The 21,166-nt window shown below is 42.1% G+C and overlaps 1 protein-coding gene across 1 annotated transcript in view; it reads right to left on the bottom strand.

The window, feature by feature from the left end:
• LOC8038654 (protein couch potato) overlaps nt 1-21,166 on the bottom strand; it is a 36,002-nt gene that overhangs the window by 1,587 nt on the left and 13,249 nt on the right. Inside the window, exons 5-7 of the mRNA XM_042289866.1 lie at nt 19,269-19,405; nt 16,003-16,271; nt 4,015-4,122 (exon numbers count right to left, since the gene is read on the bottom strand). Of these exons, the coding sequence (XP_042145800.1) occupies nt 4,095-4,122; nt 16,003-16,271; nt 19,269-19,405 (434 nt within the window). The 3' untranslated portion in view covers nt 4,015-4,094. The remainder of the gene's footprint in view (nt 1-4,014; nt 4,123-16,002; nt 16,272-19,268; nt 19,406-21,166) is intronic.

Below are 21,166 nucleotides of genomic sequence, written 5' to 3'. Positions count from 1 at the left end.
CAGACACAAAGAGTCACATCTTGGGGCTTTGCTTTTGTAGAAATGTTGCGACTCTCCCACCTATGTCTTATGTAGAGAGGTGTATTGTGCTTGCTGCGTTTGCTCAGGCATCAAGACATCAATAATACAGGGTGTAACAAAACATAATTTACACGGTCTTATTTACCGCAAAAATAAACTAGGCATCGCCGAAGGCTCATTCTCCGCCCAAAGGTAGAGCTAGAGGTTACAACCAGATGCCAAAGTTTCAACCCGATCCGATAACTCAATCAAAAGTTATAAGTGATTTTCTGAAAGTTTCAATGGGAAAATGGAGGCTATTTTTGCCCGTTTTCGGTTTCTGGTGCCATAGAGCCCCATGTGTTTGAAAACTCCGTCGGCCGCCATTTCCCCATTGAACTTTTCAGAAAATCACTTATAACTTTTGATTAGGTTATTGAATCGGGCTGAAACTTTGGCATCTGGTTGTGATCTCTAGCGCTACCTTTGGGTGGAAAATGAGCGTTCGGCGATGCTTGGTTTATTTTTGCGGTAAAAAAGACCGTGTAAATTTTCTTTTGTGACACCCTGTAAAAGAGTCTCTTATGGGTCCCTTCAAAGGTCTCACGTGATGTATATTTATCAATTTAAGAAAACATGGTTATTGTTTACATTACACTTTGTCAGAGCTTAAAATTTAAAAAAAATCTAATTAGCTTGAATTTGGTGTATAAAAATAAAAATAGAAATATATAAATGTATTACAAGGCACAAATTACCAGGCACAAGAAACACAAATTTGAGGGCATATGTATAATGCCCATTAGCGACCACTTGTATAAAACTTTTTTTGTAAAATTTGAGAAACTCTATGTCATTTTCCTCTTTGACTGTAGATTCCTGGAACAAGGTATATGTGGGGCTAGTTGGTGGTACACATTGTTTGGTGGGAACAGTGCAAAAAAAAAAGACGTAAGACCAGGACGAAGAAACACACAGCGCCCTTTCTGTGTGTTTCTTTGCCTGATTCTTTTTTTAACAATAGGTTCCTAGAAATTAATTTTATCATATCTCTTCTTTTAAGTAGATTCCAAATCGTTCCAATAGGCAGTTTTATAGGTATGCTTCCACTAAGCTTTAAAAGGCGTCTTAATACGCGTTTTAAAAACAGTGTTTAAAATGCGAAAAGTGCTTAGCATAAGAGGAAAATTTTTCGAAATTTGAAATTACACTAGCACCCTTCATTCGTCAATAGTATTGCGTTGCAAGCTAGAGATCAACAAAATAATGTTTAATTTTGTCACATACCCTCACCAAAAGGCCCTACCTAAATTCTCATATCGCTGGGAGAACAGCTCCTAACTCATTGTTGTAAAACATTGTTGCTCGCCGAGTTTAACTCTTGGGATGGCCGTCCACTAAAACATGAGTGTTATAGTTGCACAGATAATAAAATTGCGTATTTAGTCAAAATATTAAAGTCCTAAAAAGTTTCTTCTGAGTCAACACTAATTCTTGGTAAACTTAAATGATCCCGAGTTTCTTGTGACATAACACGAATCTCACAAAGAATGTTGTGTTCGAGTGGGAATGTGGGCTTGGTGCAGTAAATGAAGGCGTTTACAAATTTCCTCTACAAAATATAATATTTTCGCAAGCATAAACCTTTCTTGCCAATATTTTTATTATACGTCTCGAGTGCAACGTGGAGCTCATTCACCAAGAGTAATTTGAGCGATATGTTTTCCCTCAATTTTCAGCAGTCGTGCCTTTTTTATGAACTTTTATTACTGCTTGCATACGGATTTGATATCTTAACCTGCTTTTATTCAGTTAAGTATAGTATGTTAGCAAATATTTGCGTCGCTGACAATCATAGTTGTTTTCAATGTGAAGCCCCAAAGTTACTTCAGCATCTATTGGCCGACATACAACTTGTTTCTAAGCTCTGTCAGATATGAAACCCAAGAAGTCTACTACGCTTGATACAAAATGCACTGAAACTACATACTCAAAATACGATTGTTTTGGTTTCCCGGCTTTCTGTATTATTGTTAACGAAAACTATAGAAATCAAACATTTTGTAGCGAGTTTTTAATTGAAAATATGTTTTTACAAATTAATTACTCTGTCATTTCCAGCTGGGTAATCAAAACCTAAACGTATGAACACATGTGTAGCGCGAAAGGAAGACGACGTGAGTAGAACACGAGAAGCAGGCTTGAGCCGGAGAACGGGCTGCAGGCAACGGTCATAAATTAAGACAGTCGAAGCTTATAAGGCTTACCACTAAACCGGTACAGATGCATACTGTTCTGTGTGTAACATAGACGTGTGCAGCAACATCAAACTTGGTTATCGCTACAAATTAAGTGGCAAACGGGTTCACAGAGGTCCCGTCACCGGAGCACGGAAAAGGCAGAGCTTATCAGCACGGTACCGAGCGCATTGAGCACGCTAATTGCGGCCCTCATAGATTCGGGGATTCATTTATCCTGTCATTCATTTTCTCTGCATTCAATTTTTTTTCTAAAAAACATAAATACGGTTACTTAAATAAAGGCACTAAATACTTTAGCTCCAGTGATATTATGGCACCATAAAACAGGCAAGAACAAAGAAAACAAAGTTGGTTTTCTTGCATTGAGTGAAACAAACATCAAGAAGTCATCCAACTCCCGGTATTCCCAGCGTCCTATGCGCATAGAAATATAATGTTCCCGTGGACAATAAAATTTCTATTCCAATTGAACGTAGAAGGCATGCTACATACAGTACTTACAGTGACAACTAATCAATTAGTTAGCCTCAGCGACGTTATGTCAAATGTCATAAAGAGAAAGGCTTATCAAATTATTAGGCGCAATACCAAATGAAGTAGTATTGACTAGATTGGTGTTCATGATAGTATTTCAGCAGTCTCAAACAGGCAGAGCGTGTGGGATCTAAAAAAAAATAGACAAGGGCCAAACCACCGAGTTAGTCAAGGAAGAATTTTACTGGGGCTCTCGCATTGCTTGAAAAAAAGACGCGTTCTAAAATGTACAGAAAACAAAATGGTTGTTTCATCTCTGTTCCGCTGATGCAGTGATTTTACCGCCATTTAATATGAGACGCACCAATGGTTCACATAAATGTTTAGAAATATTATTAATAAAGTGGCTTTGCTCGGGGCGTCTACCGCATAAAAACGAATGCCACCTGCCATTTCTGAAAGACACACGCCGTCAGAAGGTACTGTTGTACACCTCCCAGCATTGCACTAGGAACACTAATTGTTGTTCTTCTTATCGTTAGCTTAGCTGAGGAGAAGGGCAGAGGGAAATCGCGCCTCAAAAGTCACACAGTCTCAACAGCAAAGAAGGCGCCCACTTTATTCCCCAGTGAAATTTTATTGCTATCAAAAACACGGTACCAATCTCTCTCCACAGCCACCTAACTGATTCAAGGAAGATCAAATATTGGTATTCCGGTAGGATCCCTATGCAGTGCGCTCAAACATACATACGTCTGCCAGTCAGCTTGACCGTAAACTGAGTGGCGTGCCAATCATCGCGAGCTCGAGAGCGCGTTGAGTAAGTAGGCGCAAAGATATGGTTTGGCGTTTGAACATGATTTACGTAAACTGATTCTTATTGTCTCTGCTCAAATTAATTTTTCAAGCAAATCGCCTTTTGAATCTCGTCCACCGCTAGATGCAATCAATGGATCGCAATGAATGACCCGCACCGCGCTCCGCGAGAAGGGACACGTGCAATAACGTTTTTTTTTTTTTTTTTTTTTTTTTTTTTTTTTAGTATTTGTACAAACAGCGACTTCTGAAAGTGTCGGCTGAATTCTTACAGAATGATCGTCAGGATATGCAGTACCAACGTGCAGTCTCATATTCTGACAATGCGTAGCGTACCTAGCGTAACGATGCGATGCGAGAGCCCCCGTGACCTGTTGTTTGTTTTCGGCGAGCGGGGAGGGAGGGTGGCCTTTAGCAAGGTTCCCCGAAAAGGGGGATGGGGAGCGTGGCGTCTCCTTCTCACCTCTCCCATCTTGTTTTTGGCGAACTCAATACGGACTCCACCCCGATCTGAGGAGAACAGTACGCATCCCTGCAAGGCATTCATAGCATGTGTTGCAAGGCGGACGTCCTGCAAACAGACAACAACAACAACATGACCTCAGGTTTAGTCAGGGCCCGCGCATCGCTCGCACACGTTTCGATGCATGCACACTTCGCTTCTGTCAAAGGAAGAGGCACTTAACTCCCCGGCGACCGAATGTGACTTGTTTCACTGAAGGCGGCTGTTTTCTCTGCTAGGACTGTGTATAGGACGCTCTGAAATCGCATGCAATACCATTCTAAAAATCCGATACCAGGGCTGGCTTGCTAGAAATAGTCTTAGCTAAGATCGTGTGAAGAAAAGAACTGCCACGACTAGCACACGAGAGAGGTGGCACGTGTAGCCGCTTCTCAAGCGCTCGCGTGCTCCAGACTTGGCAGGCTTTCGTTCACAAGAACTTAGCCTAAACGCTGTTCCTAGAAAGTGAACCCAGTTGCGCGAGACTGAACTTCGAGCTTGCATATTGAGCCATAAGTTGTTGAAACTACTGAAAATATACTCTAGACCGATGCCCTCGAATCGCCAATCATTGTTCTTTATTTAATGAGTTTACTCAATCATAAAGTCAAAAGTAATAATGCTTCAAAACTAATACAGTTTCAGAGACAAGATTGGGGGACGCCTTTTTTTCCACTGAGATGGAATGACCATGCGGGCGCTATACCGCTCGCTCTTCTCGTTAGATACGCTGATCTAAGAGTAACCTACGATTGGTAGTTTTAGTGAGTCTCGTGTAAGCGTGAACTTTGAGTCTTATAAAAGTGTAGACTGTGAAAGGAAGAAGGATCCTTTTTAGGCCAATCTTTGAAACTTGCGCCAGTTCGCTCACGTTTTAGCAATTTTTTCAGTTAAACTTCCGCAACAGTTTATTGTGCAAAGTACGACAGCAGAAACATGCATACGTGTTGCCTTTCTTTAAAACAATATTAATTCTTCATCTCGAATCGAAACACTGCCGTTTCTTGCTCCCTCCTGTTGTCTCTCATTTGAGAATATGTAATAGGACTTCATTTTAAACAATATTTATTTAAAAATATAATGGCATCGAATCGGTTCCCTTGTGTTGCAGTCCAACACCCAATACCAAAGCTTAAGCCGAGCAAGTGTTTATCGACTGCTAAGGTTGGCACAAATGGGTGTTTATCCCTATTTCCTTAAATTTCGGGGCACCCAACGTTTTAGTAGCTTTATTAATAAGACTTTGTTATTTTTATTTCATGCAACGAAATACGTTCATAGTTAATTAGGTCTCGAATGTTCTTTATGCCCTTGAAAAGCATACTGATATAATATTAACCATGTTGAATAACCTGAGACTGGGGCAAAAGTGAACTAATAATGTCGAAGGAACAGAAAAGGACAAAACGACGTCTCAAACTCAGCTAACAGGCTTATTTAGTCCACCTCCTTATATAGCCCACAGTCAGCCACCAACAACACAAAAGGGTCATCTCTAATGAGCTGAGTTTGTGACGTCGTCCTGTGCTTTTCTGTTCCTTCGACTTATTTGTTCACTGCTGCCCCAGTCTCAGGTTATTCAATATGGCTAACATTCACCAGATGGCCTGCACCCTTACTATAGTATCTCTGATATAATATGCTCTCTTTTGCCTACCACATGTTGGACGCAGAAGACGGATGTTATAAAGTAGAAAGAACTTTTTTTCTTAGCACTCCATGGAAGCCATAGCAATATCAACAATCATCAACAAATCCTGAGGTTAAGAATGTAAATTTCGTGTCATGGCTAAATAGAGTCCAAAAAACACAACGGCAGGACAGCCAGGATGCACGTTTCAGACCCAATTTTGGAAGTCAAAATGGCGCCATTTTCGTTTTGTTTCTTAGAACGGATAGAATGAGTCCGTTAAGCAGATAAACTCCATGGTATCGGTTTCGAATCGCGTTTGTTAGTGCGCTGTTACAATTGTCGATGAGGCATGCGTAGTCTCGTTTAATTTTCGCCTTAACTTGTCTGAATTAGAGATCAGCCACCAGGGTCGCTGTTTCGGTAAATGCGTCTTCCTTTTAAGCGCAAACGCTTCAAACTTTATACAGTACACTCTCAAAAATCTTTAAGGGTATACGGAAGCAAAATGCACTCGGAACATTGATCACTGTATTTCTCTTAATCGGCTCAGCTGATAAGAAGGGTGACCAGTATCGTACTTGAATAGTTATCGCTTGAGTGGCAAAAGAAGAGGAAGTTGTTCTGTGCTCTATAGAACACGACAAATGGGAACGCGACTTGTTCGCCCTTCTCAGTGGCTAAGATGATTAAGGGAAAACCAATGATTCGTTTTCGATTTCCTCAATGCAGGCAGGAATTCATCAGTGTGCCCCTTAGAAAAGCCGAAGTCATCTGTTTATAGTGTGGCAGCCCTACGAGAACGGAGAGAAGGAATCTACCTGTGAACAATCATTCGGTGACTTTTGTTTCCTTTTTGCCAGCAGGATATTAATGGCAAGGTTACTAAACGCGCGAGCTGGTTGACGTTACACATAATTCTAACTGGAGACTGCGGACAACAAAGAGGACAAGACGTGTTTGTTTGCCCCTTGTGCGGTTAGTCGTCCGTCATCGCCGGTTAGAATCATGTGTTACGAGATTAAAGCTGGCCTCGACAACATAATAGAAAACAGTCCTAGTGAGATTTGCTGTGCATACAGCGAGAAAGTCGTCGTGTCTAGGAATGAGGCTACTTGTGGTACTGTTCCATAGATGTGTCACTTCGCAGCATAGTATTCCTATTACAGAGTCCACGGCGTGCTCCGCAATGAGGAAACACAAAACTTCAGATCCGCTTAATATCCGCTCATATTCACATTCTCCAGCGACGTAGCTATTCCCCACCACGAAGATTTCATCGAACAACACTAAGCGATTGCCAATAAAGGCGTTTCATTGCAGCAGACCTGTCGTCCAGTGTTCTCCAGCCGTCTGCTTCTGTTCTGCGACAGAACAAAGACAGCCAAAACTCCTACGTGTAGCGATGTTCAAACCACGCCGCATTCACAGTGTAGAAATCTAGGAATGCGTGAGGTATGAGCTACACTTTGTTTTTCCGCAACAAACCACCTGGCATTGGTCGAAACATCTGTCACGCTCAAAGAAGCGTTTGCCTCATTCACACGATAAGTATCACTCCCAGTATAAGACCTTATTCTTAAATGTCCGTAAATACCAGCCCTGTGAAAATAACTGCGATTTTGAATATATTGCCAATTTATTCACCAGGGAGGGTGGCAGAATAAAGGCGTGATTCGGTTGAACGCCTGCGCCCCCTCCAATCGTTGGAGAATGCGAATAGATACCGGAAGGAGCGGTAACGGAATTCACCATGGCTTAGGCGCAAGCTTTTGCGTAGACGAGGTGTGCTACGTGAGCACACTTGCCCACTGGAAGCGTAGTCGCTTATGAAATCGTTTCAAGCAGGAAAGAGCCGAACGCAGTATGAACGTGAAGAGAAGAGGCTGTCTCTCTGTGTCGCAATTCCATGGGCAATTGCATGACCCATCAATTCAGATTCCAAGAGCTTTTGGAGAGCTTGTTCACCAGTAACAATAAACGCTAAAGGATGATTAGAACCCTACCCCTCTTTTCCTACGAATCTGAACCATTTTTGTAGCACGTCAACGCAGCATATAATGCTCGTCCAATCGAAAACATACGTATTTGGTTTCAATCCGTCCCGTGACAAAGAATATTATCAGTTGTCGTTTTAACGGCTGCAGCGGCTTGAATTGACGACACCACGTACGGACTGGTCATTGTTAAGCGCCTTAGCAACTCAAGAAATTATATTCGCCCCTCTTTAATCCAAGTACCTACTGTTGACTTAGACACACTCTGATATGTTTTGTGATGGATCCCCCAAAAAATATATTTTTAATTGAAACCGAAATCTTGAGATAAGGCTGCCCTTGATAACAACATGAGGTAAGTTCGAGGCGCATCGAACATCAATATACAGGAAGGTAATAAAAAAATAAAACAAACGTCGTATCGGAATTACTTTGAATTCTTTAGAACATGTAGAAGAACGGTAATTATTTATTTTTTGGTTGACATACAACAGCAAACGCCAATATGACCACGCGAGTCTCCGTCATTTTAAATTACTTCTAAGTTCGGTGTACAAAGTTTTTAAGCAGGCGTTACATTTAAAAAAGTATGTGTTTTTTTTTCTTGGGAGCAACATTTTTTATTCTATGCTCTGGTTTCCCATTCTGTGTATATTAAGGGAGACTACGAGCCACCTTAGTCAATCCATTGTTCCACACGTGCCACGTGACTTCATACTCTGTGCGTCGCTCCGCCCAACAGAAGATTCACGTGACACCCTCCGAGCTACGAATCGGCTACGGTGGAGCGTCGAGCGTGGTACATCGCAAGGCGGAATTACGTTTAGTCTTGTCTAGTCTACTAATAGAATATGATATAAAAAAAGTTTTATTTTTACGCGTAGGCTCAAAATAAGTGAACATATTCTTAATGTTTGGCGACACGTACAGCATTAGTGTAGAATGGCAAAAATAAACGTTTGAAAATACGCAGGTCTATAACACCGTTACATACCAAAGACGAATGAAAAAAAAAATGCACGGACTAATTTAGCTTTGTATATACGGGCCTGGATTCTAAGAGTAAAGGGCCTTACTAATGGGCTTCATAATACGACAACAAAGCTGAAGGACCTTTTGCATTAAGGGGAGGAACAAGCTTGAAACGCCAAGAAATTCAAGCCAAATCAAGTTCAGTTTAGTGATCCTATTGATACAAGAATATATTGTGCGTTATACAGTTTGTTTGTTGTTCTTTTCCTAATATTTCTATCGTGTAGACACTGTCAAAAAGCGAAAATGCGAGATTTACAGACGCGCTTGTGGTGGTGAGACATATCATGACATGTGCATAATAATCTTTACCTCGCCTTGTGGGTGATGGCTGGGCGTAAATATTAACCTCGAAAATTAAAGGTTAACAAGCCAAACCACCTCAGTTAGATTTCAAAAGTCCTCTTGTTTCCAATCAAACTGGTAATGTTCCACAAGGATATTACTACATGTTTTATCGATACAGTTGTCCTCCAAAAAGTGTCATTAGAAGCTTACGTAATGTAACATAGACCCCAAGAAGCAATAATGCTATTGTGCTGAACTTTCCAACTTTTAGTACTCAAGCTGTGTGGTCGTAGGTGTCGTAGAGGTAAATTGACCTACTCTGAATAAAAAGCGGAAACCCCCTCTGCCCGGAAAGTAAGATGGGCTCCTGGTGTAGCCGATTTCTGGTGGCCATCTCACCCAAGACAATAAAAAGGACGATGGACCGAATACATAATACAAACCCTCCTGAGCACACCCACGATACCGTGTTTGCCGATCCAGTGAGTCTAGACGAAGGAGACACGTCAAGCGAACGTACTACAAATGGGGACGTTAGGGGAAACAGGCAAGCAGCATGCAAGGCACGTTATAAAAAAGGAGCGTCATGGGAGAACGGAGAGAAAGGGCATTCGTCACGAAAGCAGGCAGACACGACTTGCCAAGAGACAGGCAAACACGGGGACCATGGATGTCTCTGTCTTTCTCATCAACATCTAAAGTCGTTTTGTTCTGAACCGCTTTTGATTTTTCTCATCGACAGCCTTTTTTCTAATCGTTCGACTGCGTCAGCTCTGAAAACGCGTGCAGAGTCGGTACTTACTTGATATTCGACAAAAGCTACAGGAGCACCACCTTTATTGTGCATACGCAATCGGCAAAAACCCGGGAAACTGAAATTGGAAAATAACGGTTGGCGTGAGTGCAGATCGTCCCTGACTTTGGTGCTGTGGGCAGTTTCTTGTGAGATATAGAGCCTGTATGTGTTGATCTCACGTTTCATTCTTCTACCTAGGGCTTAGATTTTTTATACATTTGTTTTCGGGTTTAGGTGCAGCATCACTGACAAATCTCGGGGATTGTGGTACCAATCCCGAATTTAGTAAAATTTTGCAACGCACACGCTCAGAAGACTTTGATATCAATACTGCACCGCGAGACGCTTATGAACACCAGTCGATATTCTTCCTTTCATCAGTTCGGCCAATGAGACAGCGTAATAATACTATGTCGCAATCGCTAAGTGTCTCGGTGGGAAAAGCGTCGCACGGCCTTTATTACCGACACTGCATCACCATTGAGGCGGGATACCGCTCAGGCACGGCATTCGCTAAACTGAATACAGCAAGAACAACAATTGGGGTCCGAGCTCATTACCGGAAAAAAGTCTTGCAGAAACCTCTGAGATTGTGGCTATTCTTTTGAAACGTGAATACTTTGGACGATAGTGTTTTATGCAAATCGACGTAAGAAAAGCCACGAACTTTACAATATAGAACTGGTTAAAATATCGTTAAATGACGAGCTCAGAATTTTCGGTTAGAATATTGTTCGTTCTGCATCATAGCATGAATGATTTTAGATAGCTCTAACCTTTTGCCCGCAGATATTATCTCACTTTGATATTCTTCCTTACACGCAATAACTTTGGCATTCCTAAGCCGCCTCGCAAATATTTAGAATAAATTCCTTGATATTTTTATGTAGCGCAAGTGTTCAAAAATGGTGACCCTGTGTCAACCCTAACATCCGAGTCGTAACTCAAAGTAAGCATCCGACAGAGGGAAAAGCATGCAGACTATGTTATATGTACATGCACACAGAGTACCGAATATGCAAGGCACACTTCATGACAACGTACCAAATGTTAGGTATACTGACGTGCAGTTTAGCAGTGCACAGTACTACAGTTAGTCACACAGCAGAGGAATATAGTATTCAATGGTTAGGACGTTCCGTGGCAAGCATTGTGAGAGGTTAATTACGGCACACACATATTTCCACACATAGCACATACAGAGCTTTCAACTTCGATTGAAACTCCGGAGATCGATGTTCATTCGAATACAACACTTATGAAATCGATATTGTAAAGTATTTTCTTGAAGGCTGATGGTCAACCGAAATTCGAAGTGATTCACAATACTACGCAAGCAAACAGCCGGTTTCCGTCCAGTAAGTGCTCCCTTCTAGTAAGCATTTGCCCGCAGAAAGCTATGGACCTGGCGAAAGGACTGACTAACGAGCAACGTTCACGCGCAAAGGAACAAAAAGAAGAATAAGAAAAAATAACGGCGCAGTGCCGCAATATTACAAGCGAAACAGTTATGACCACCAATTAATTTACGTTGTCTGCGAAAAATCAAGATGCCAAGATAGAATAAGAAGCGCAGCTTACACGTCATAAAAGACCGGGCATCCATGCGGAGTCAACATCTATCGGGTTGAAGTATCCGCCTAAGTGTTTTTGTAGTTGATTGCTGTATCAAAATAACGGCTCGTATATTTATACTGAGAACCTACATTAGAACATCTTGATTACAGTCTCCAGTATCACAACAAATGAAGAGCTATTGGGAACTCTTGATGGCATTTATTTATAAAAAAAGCTATGAAGAAATATTTCTACGCCTATAGCGTAAAGCGTAGCTCATACAGGACACTAGGGGAGTAACCTTCCTCATATTTATTTGAATAAAATAGTTGCCCAAATGCTATATGAAAACGTGTTTTTATGACGCCTCAATAGAAACACTATGCTAGATTTGTGAAGTCAGAGGTGTAAATTATATTCTTTTATGATCAATATAGTTCAAAGAATCTCTCCAGTCATTGCGCTGAACGCTTGTGTTCTCCAAGCGTTTCTACTTGGATTGTATTGATAGTTATTTGGGGCCGTCCCAGCAAAGGCAAGATCAAGAAGCCGTACTTCCCTTTGGCACTACAAGATGGAAGGGATTCGCATCTTTTAACTTTAATAGTAAAAAATACCTTTTGAAGTATTTCATGTTGCCAATATATACAAAGTATGATAATATTATGCCTTCTTTTCAAGATATATCTCACAACTTTTTTTTAGTTTACCTTACCAGTACACTGCCTAAATGTGAAAAAGTATTGAGGATCGCATGGGGTATCGAAAAACGCCAATTCCTTTCCTTCCATCCTTCTAGTTTTCATGAACATGCTGATTAGTGGCCAACTTGATGTGCCAAAATTTCAAATCACTTGGATATATTGTTGATAATTATCATGCGTTCTTAGGGATACGCCAATCGATAATGTCCCAAAAGGGCATTGCTTCCGAGAATATACAAAGTCCCTTCGCTAACTATAAAAATATACCATAAATATTCTAAAACATACTCGTCTGGTGATCCAATACATAGCGCATACATATACAAAAATTAAACACGTTCTACCAGAGGTACTTCGTTTTTCTATTACGTGCCATTTTAATCCTCCAATAAAACACAAAAATTCTAATATTTCCGCATAATAATTTTACTTTTATCCGACTAATCGCGAAGAAAAAGCTATACTAATTAAAATATTGTTACCATGTAGGGTAAAGATTAATATCTGATACCAGTGAAAGTAAAGATTATCTAGCTCGAGTTTTGAAGCGTCGAGTTTAAAAACGGTTTTATTCCCTTTAGCTTTAAGGAATGTTGAATTAAAAGGCCTTTAAGCAGCAAAAGAAAGTAAAGAACTCAGATTTATTTTTACGTTCATTTTGATTCTTCAGCAACCACAGAAACAAAAAACCAAATAATTTGAGACAAGCTTTTGTTACCCAGCCATGGCAGAAACATGGCTCTCCAAAACTATTCAAATTGTTGAATGCACGTAAAGTGTAGCCTTGCATTTTGTGAAGATGTATTCAACGATTCGTTACAAGATCTTTCTCAGTTTTAATACGCAAAATCTTACTGGAAGAGAATCTGCTTTGTACACGCCCCAGAAAGTTAATAAATTTAGTTCCGATGTAAAACATAAATAATAGAGGCGCATATTTATTATATACTGAAAATATTATAACGGAAATGTGTACGTTAGGCTAGTGAGATTAGGAATTCATTCCAAGGTCAGGCTCCTCCGGTACTTGAAAAAAAAGGCAGGAGGAACGCAAAAACAGAAAAAGAATCAGAAAGAAAAATGTCAAGCCATCTTCGCGAGGCCCTCTAAAATAAAACCGATAACCTTACAGTTATGAGATACGGAAGGGCATCCACAAAAAAATCTTTCGCTTCTTAAGGTCTTATATTGTGTTGCGTGCTTCGAGTGACTTGTCGCAAAATATTCTTGGAAATGAATGCACGCAAGTTACGCTCTCATAATACACGCGTAACATAATATTTTAGGTATATCTTTATATAAGAGAGTTGTATGTCCGCAATGTTTATACCTAAAGTACAAGGTTAACTTAAGTTTAAGCACACCTCAAGCTCGATCCAAGGGGTACTGCTGAATGTGGGAATCCTTTCTTTCAAAATTTCTAGAAGTCGTACGTTCAGATTGCGAATGAGCCCATAATCCGCACAGAACAAGGCTCTGCCCAGACGTCCCGCGAAGCATAGCTATGACCCTTGGAGTGGCCCCGGAGGGCCCTTTAATCGCCATATCAGTGTTAAAGTTCAGCTAGAAATCATGTGAGTGCAAAAGCCTCGGTTCCATGACCAGCCAAATACCTTGGTAGACCTTTAAGCCGGGGTCACATTGCTTATACTATCACACAAAAAAACGGTCTGCATACAGATTTGAACGCGAGCTACCGCAAGATCCGTGTTTCGAATGCAGCATGGAAATGCTGCATTCGAAGCGAGTTCAAGGAGAAAACTTGGCACGCGGCATTCGTCCGACGGATATTGCGCTGACTTGTGTTGGCAGTCTTTATTTTCGCATGATGTATGAGCTGTGTGACACCGGCTTCAGTTGACTCAAAGTGTGAATGTTAAAGAACTTTTCTTATGCTCAGTAGCGAAGGTATCTAACATTTTTTTTTAATTAACCACCACGTGATTGTTTCACTTACAGGGGCGACCACTCCAATCATGGAACAATTTATCTGCCGCTAGAATTTATCAAACACGGGAGCTGCATCTATAGTACAGTTCCCTGCGAATGTGTATTGTCCACAGGCCTTTCAAATCCAATTGACCACCGAATAAATTTGCAGACTTCACTTCAAATTTTCAGGGGAAATGCCTAGAGAATTGACAATGGCGAGTGATATAGTTTGTGAATTAAAAAAAAAACGTTTTCACAAAGCAATGCGGTGTTAAACACTGGAATGTTCTTGTTTTTTGTTTTTTTTAAATTTATGATGAATGTCAGCACTTCCCATTCTGTTTCTCATTTTATGCGTTCCTCCTGAGTATGTGTGTGCGTGTGATTGACTGCTGGATAACCCGCACTAGTAAATTTGTAGGAAGCAGAGGCTTCGTCAGGTATCCCGGGATTTTGCTTCTACCTCTCTTCCACATCAATGTTCAAAAATATTTTGATGCATTTTAAACAGATGCTCGTGATGGAACACATTTGAGCGGAAAAGGTACTGGCGTCTCCCAGTTCATTCTGCTGCATCACTCTGCCATATGCTTTTAAAAAAATTTTATCATCACACTAGATGGCGCAGCGATGAGTGTCGCGACTTGATTCAAATGCCCGCGGTGCGACTTAAAAGTTTAATACGTACGACACGTTACGACCATCGTGGTGGCCACCTGGTCAATGATTTACGGGCAAGGTGAGTCAGTTGAAAAATAATAGTCAGGACAAAAAATTATGTTGAGATTTATGCCTGCTTTGACCCTTCTCTCGCTGCTGTTCGCCAGTCTCGTGTTCACCATAAAAACAATTTTGATAAGGTCATCAGCACTGAAGCTAAACTTTATTTAAAAGCCGCATTTCTTGCCCGGTCAAGCTGGACAATCTGCACTAAACATTGAAAAAATGTCGACCTGACATGTTACATGGCTGACTGCGGTAGCAATAACAAACAATCGGCGGCAGTTTCGTACGTTCAGTGCCACATAAGAGGTACTCCCAAAGACACTTTGCGAAAAGCCAGGATCCGATTCAGAAAGAGCGCTTTCCGCACCAGTGTGTTTCATCCGAGTTTTCAGAGTGCCCAAAATGTCGTGCTCGAGAGTACGAATTGGCCCCCGTTCGTGAGCTACCGCTAACAAAGTCCCCTCAGATACTCGATGCGCCATGTATGGATGCAACGTCAGTTATAGAGAAAGTTCGGTCCACGGAAGGATCAGGGGGGTAGCCAAAGCATTGGTGGGGCTGACTACCCTATTTTCACAGCCGTATATAGTCTTAACTACATGTAAACAAAACATCTGATTACCCTTAACAGGGCACCCCCCCCCCCTTTCCCCAAAAAACATAAATAAATAAAAAAAAAAAAGAAGTGCTGTTCGAAAAGCAAAAATTGCGTGAAAAGGGCGTTTAAAGCCCAAGCCTCGAGCCAACCAGCAGGCGAAAGCTGCGCTCGTTTATTCTACAATTGATAACACCAGTGACCCGACCATCACGTGCGCCATCTTTTGGTTATTGAGAGTTTTAAAATTCGCTTTCAACGACATAAAAATCAGGGAGTTTCGCAATACGGGACCCCAACGCTTTGGGTCCTCCTTGAAGCTTAGGGTGCAGAAATGCAGAGAAGTCCTGTGCATACTCAGTGCAACCCCCTAGCAGCTTGGGGGAGCATTGGAACCCACTATCCTAAAACCCCTTGTTAAATGATACAGTGGAGGGCTTAAATAGCTCGCCCTACTCTTGCCAAAGGTTTATTTGCAGCTTGTCGGTAATGAGATGTGTCTTTCAAAACACCCGACCGGCACTTCGCAAATGGCGCTCCCTTATTCGCGTGCTGGTGATCCCATTGGATGGCCAAGCTCTTTCCAAACACGGCCCAGAGCGGAAGTTGTTAACAGCGCCCTCTACAGGCAGCGCGTCCGTCCTCCGGCGGCGTTCAGCCCTTGCTCGACCACCGCGCACTGGGATGCTCACCTTCCGAAGAGGTCCTTGAGCTCCTGCTCGGAGACGAACTGGCCCAGGTTTGCGACGAACAGGGTGGAGCAAGGCGGAGTGGCGGCCGTCGACGAGGTCGAGCCCACGGGCGAGGCTAGCGCGGGGCTGGCCACCAGGTGGGGCGGCGGAATGGTGGCGTGCATGGCTGCGGCGCTCCCGGCTAGCGCGGCGTGGGACAGCGGGTGAGGAACCGTCAGCGGAGGCTGCGAACCCATCCACCACGGGTCACCGACCGTCCGCGCCCCTGACTGCGTCGAGAGCGAAGCACCTTGGCCTGAGTTCACGCGCACAACGTCACACTGCGCGGCAACACACAAAGGCGTGGCGTGACACCACACTGCGCGTGCACGCTCGCTAGAGACCCTTAGACTCTCGGCAAGACCGATGCTTACGCCCATAGCCGGAGACGACAAAAGCGTTTGAGTTTGTTATTGTATAATGTATTTTCTTTTGCCGTTATGGTTACATTTTTGTAACTTTAATATATTTTATGTATTTTATGTACTCCCCCCCCCCCCGTTTTTTTTTTTTTTTTTTTGAGTGTAATTAAAAAAATTGGAGAACCAAACGACAGAGGTTTCCGCTACCGGCTTTTTGCTATTATTCTTCGACAAGCCTGCACGTTCAGAAGCATCCGCATATATCCTGTCCCGCGGTGCTTCTTCAGTTCAGCCAACAAAAAGGACGATGAATAGCTCGGTTCAGACATAAAACACAGTGTTGATACAGCGCTGGAAACAGTGCTGAGTTTAGCACTCATGCAACATTGTTTCGCTATATCTGGCAGTGTTGGCGTTGCAGAGGTAAGTAGTTTCAGTGGTACCGTCTCAAGTTTTGTACATGATAGGTTTCCAGGGTCTTTTAACTCGGATGACTTGTTCACTCCTGAAAACAGCGTGCTCGATGTTCATACAAAGAACTACGTCGCATGACCACATCTTCTCTTAAATTGTAAACATTTTCTAGGTACCATTCTGCGAAGTAATCTCAGCGCCGAATTCGGACGAAATTAGACTCTTCGCAAAAAGCACTTCTAGCTCCAAGCTTTGGATCCTATAACATTAGTCTCGCTGAGAGCCCCTTTGTTGCCACTCGCACTGCGTAACCATTGGGGCGCGATATCGCGATCCCTTTACATTGGCTGAATTGATTGGCTCATTGGCTAAGGGAATGATTGACTAAGAGAATGCATTGAAGGAGCAATATGCAGGCGATCTCATTTGCAAGTGTGGCTTTCGAGGGAGTAAACAAATTAAAACAAAACACTTATGCTAACTAGGTTGAATCCTCAAGATCGAAAAATTATTAAACAGTCAACTGAAGTGGCATGCACTGCTAGTCTCACTTGACAAGGGAATATTTTGTTAGAGTTAACAAAACGAAACAAAATAGGCAAGAAGATTGCACCGAGCTGGTCAATATTCAACACGAAATATTAAGAGGCCATCTAACACAGGGAGAGAGCTTCCGGTTAGGCAGTACGTGGTGTGCTCATTTGGCAACCTATAGTTGCGGAGACAATAAACGCGACAAGTCATAATTAACATATTTCACACTGATTACATTTTAAGGTTCTACGTGTCAAAAAAACAAATGTATTCTGGCGTGCCTCCGCGAAAAACTGCGGATTGCTTTTTGTTAAGATAAATTTTGGCAAACTTATAAATGTATCAATATAGACATGGTGTTTCTTTCTCAAGTAAAGAGTAGCCTCATGGGAGCAGCAGCATAACGGCCAAGTTCCACTAAATAACTTTTTCTTAATAAATATTTAACCTAAGGATAAAACAAAACAAAAAAGCGAGCCCCACGCAAAATCATTCAATAACTTGAGGCGTTGTGTAGTTGCCTTTTTTTTTACTTTGGAGTTAATTATGAAAGTTGGACACGAGCTCGCCTTCTACGAAGCAGCTGTAATGTGCTCGCAATCTACAAAGTGTGCTAATGTGCTGATGAACACGTCACATCAAAACCTGCAATATGAATTTCCGGAGTATAGCACCGTCAAGCGCGTTTTGTGAATGTGCACATGTAAGGAAGAGACTGAGAGAAAAAAAAAACACTAAACTTAGGCAGCGTTTTTTTGCCGGAGGAAGCCGCTTGCCAGTTGTTCTAGGAGGCTTCAACGGTTGTCAATACCAATGCCAAGCTCTGTTCTAAGCACCATTTAAGTCACTCTAAGAATATGAAATTATTTCAAGGACTCGTACAACTAAATGAAGGGTATAATCTCGTCCTCCGCATTCAGCAGCTCCGTGATACTGAAGGTAAGCATCATGCTGTAGAAAGAAACAACAAAGAAAGAAATGCAAGAGACAAATGGCATTCTCGTAACGCATCCGTGAAGCGCCCGCTGTAAGCAATAATGCTCGCATGCATTCAGGGAAACCTTGCAATACGAAACTTCTACGAGAGTAAACGAGGAACAACATCACTGCCTGATTCACTCGGTACACGATCAAAAAGATTTTTGAACTTTTTTTTTTCATCCAGCTGGGAAATTAGGATTATATATTACATTTCACGCATACTAAACATACTTAGACTTTGAATGGCCGAGTGCATTAGACATTACACAGAACCGTAAAGTAAGGACGCATAACGGTCCCAACAGAGGTAGCGGCAGTAAACTCGCGCTTACCAGCGCCATCTTTGGAAGGCTTGAGTATTCAGCATGCGTCTCCAGAAGCAGAGTTCGTTCATTATTTTTTATGATGTTCTTTCAGAAACCGCCCTCCGCTGATGGTGCACATGTGTGACGGTGCATATATTTCGAATAGCGAAACATCACCTCATGCGAGTTGTGTACATCGACGTCATACATTTAAAACAACAATGGCGCCAGCTTCCGCGTCTATTCTCAAACATGCATTTTCTCGACGATATAACAGGAATCTGCGTACTTCGACGCAGAAAACATGTCCTTTCAGATTCTAATTGAACATTTTTCACGCATAAAAAGCATTTCCAAAATATTATCTTATCGTGCAATGCTGTAATTTGATATCTGCTTTCCAGAAAGCCTGGCGCTGGAAAATGCACCATTAAAGCAAAGACATAACACACTACAATCAAAGACAGCAGCGGTTTGTTTGCTTTCCCCAAGCGCAGCTTCAAAGTCTCCCTGAACTATCTGGACTCTGTGCACACAGCATCCCCTCTACCGTACTGGCGGCAAGGAACGCACCAAAACAAGCACTGTCCCAGCAGAGAGAGAAAAGGTGGATAACCGCGGCGTCACTCACGGGCAACTGAGCATGAAGAGCGGGGTGCATGAGAGCCGCAGTGTGCAGCGTAGTGGTAACGGGCACTTCGGCGTAGGAGAGCGGGTGATGTGGCCAACCATCATGAGCTCCAGGCAGCAGGGCAGCTCCGATCTCTTCTGGAACGTCCCGCACACAGCGCCAACGCATAGCCATCAGCGCGGCCATTTTCATTTTCAGCCAGACACTTTTGCGCGCACTGAGTAAACTGCGAGAAAATACTGACTCAGCAACAGACATTCTTTACACGCTCTCAGAAGTTTCTGGGTGAACACTGCAGAGCAACGTACGTTTGGTGACCTTGGAAACCTAATCATCGGTCTTCTTTAGGACGTATACTCCACTGGCCATGCAGTCCTGGTAGCACAGATTATGAACGCCCATTTTCCACTCAGTCTAAGCGCCCATTGGGGATGTGATGCAACCAGGCCTTATCATTGCGTAGAATGTTTAAAAGAATGCCATTGATTGGCGTTTCCAGTGAATCTCGGCGGCGGTAGCCATACATAATCTTCTGAGAGTGTAGTGAATAGGCCATATACCGGTTGCGACATATAGATCTTTTCATCAATTATCACCCGGGCGAAAAATGACGAGTCACTGAGCTTTGGACGCATGCGCAGCGTCTGATATACCGCACAGCAGAGCTGCAGCGCATGGTCAAAAGGCGTTGCACAGCCCAGCAGACAGAGGTGACAGCGCGCAGAAGGCGATTTTTGGAAAGGTCTATATAAAGGGAAACCTCTGTTACGTATGTACCTCCCGAATTTGAAGGTTTCTCGATGAGCACTGATGTAAAACGAGAACACTGTAACCTGGAGTCTTCCTCGAATTCGGGCGGCTCAGAATAATATCCTGAGTCTGAGAGTACCACAGGTTTAAATGTAGACCTAAACACTGCGCCTGCGTTCTCACACACAAAAAAGAAACTAATAATCAAATTAAGAAAAATTTCGTTTAACTCACAGGCGAAATGTACACAGCAACCTTGTCATAGTACGAACTCTCCCGTTATTGCATCGTTAAGCCCTCTTAATCATCATCAATATCAACATATCAATTAATTATAGACAGATTCTTTGTCCCATTCCATTGTAATTCTATAGATAAGCCCTTAAAAAAGTCAGATTTAAAAAAAAAACTAACAGAATCATGAAGCATGTACGAGACGCAGCTAGACGAAAGAGGAACGTCCCGACGACACTCAATAAAAAAGTATGCATGCAGCTCTCCATACAATGTAAGCTTCTGAATCGCTATATCACTGTGTGGTGTAGCTTGTGTTGAACCCATACCAACCCAAATTATTATTTTTTTTATAATGGTGTACTTGTATTTATTATTCTAAATATACAATCAAAAACGTTTTCAGTTTAAAAATAATCTTTAAAAAGAAGGATGTGTGTTTTATTTTTAATTTTGAACCCGCGCCTATTGTTCTGAACTTGAACGTATATGTAACACCTGTTTTAATGATGTAAATCTAAATAAGGTTTTTCCACACGTGACCACTGGCTTTAAATACATCAATATTATTTGTGCATTTTGTTACAATTTTTTTTTCGCCGAAAAGGTTTGATTTAACATGGCGACAATTCTACAGGCTTGAGTCTCTACCAGCTTGCAGACTACAAATGTTCTTGCTCTCTAAAAGTATATATTATGCTCTGCGATTCTCTGATTCTGACATAGGTACCTTTTTTTATAAAATTTGCCCACTAAACAACTACTACCAAACCTAATTTTTTACCGTAGGGTATGGGGCGTGAAAATGTTTCGGGAAGGAAAGTGTGGTCATTGAAGGGTGCTTGTGTGTTATCAGGCGTGATACCTGCGACGTAGTTGCATCGTCGTGTAGTGTAAATAAAGTGAATTGTGCA

This window comes from Ixodes scapularis, unplaced genomic scaffold (genome assembly GCF_016920785.2).
Source record: "Ixodes scapularis isolate PalLabHiFi unplaced genomic scaffold, ASM1692078v2 PGA_scaffold0__279_contigs__length_252992795, whole genome shotgun sequence".
Classification (NCBI taxonomy): Eukaryota; Metazoa; Arthropoda; class Arachnida; order Ixodida; family Ixodidae; genus Ixodes; species Ixodes scapularis.
This window is presented reverse-complemented; position numbering and strand designations above follow the sequence as displayed.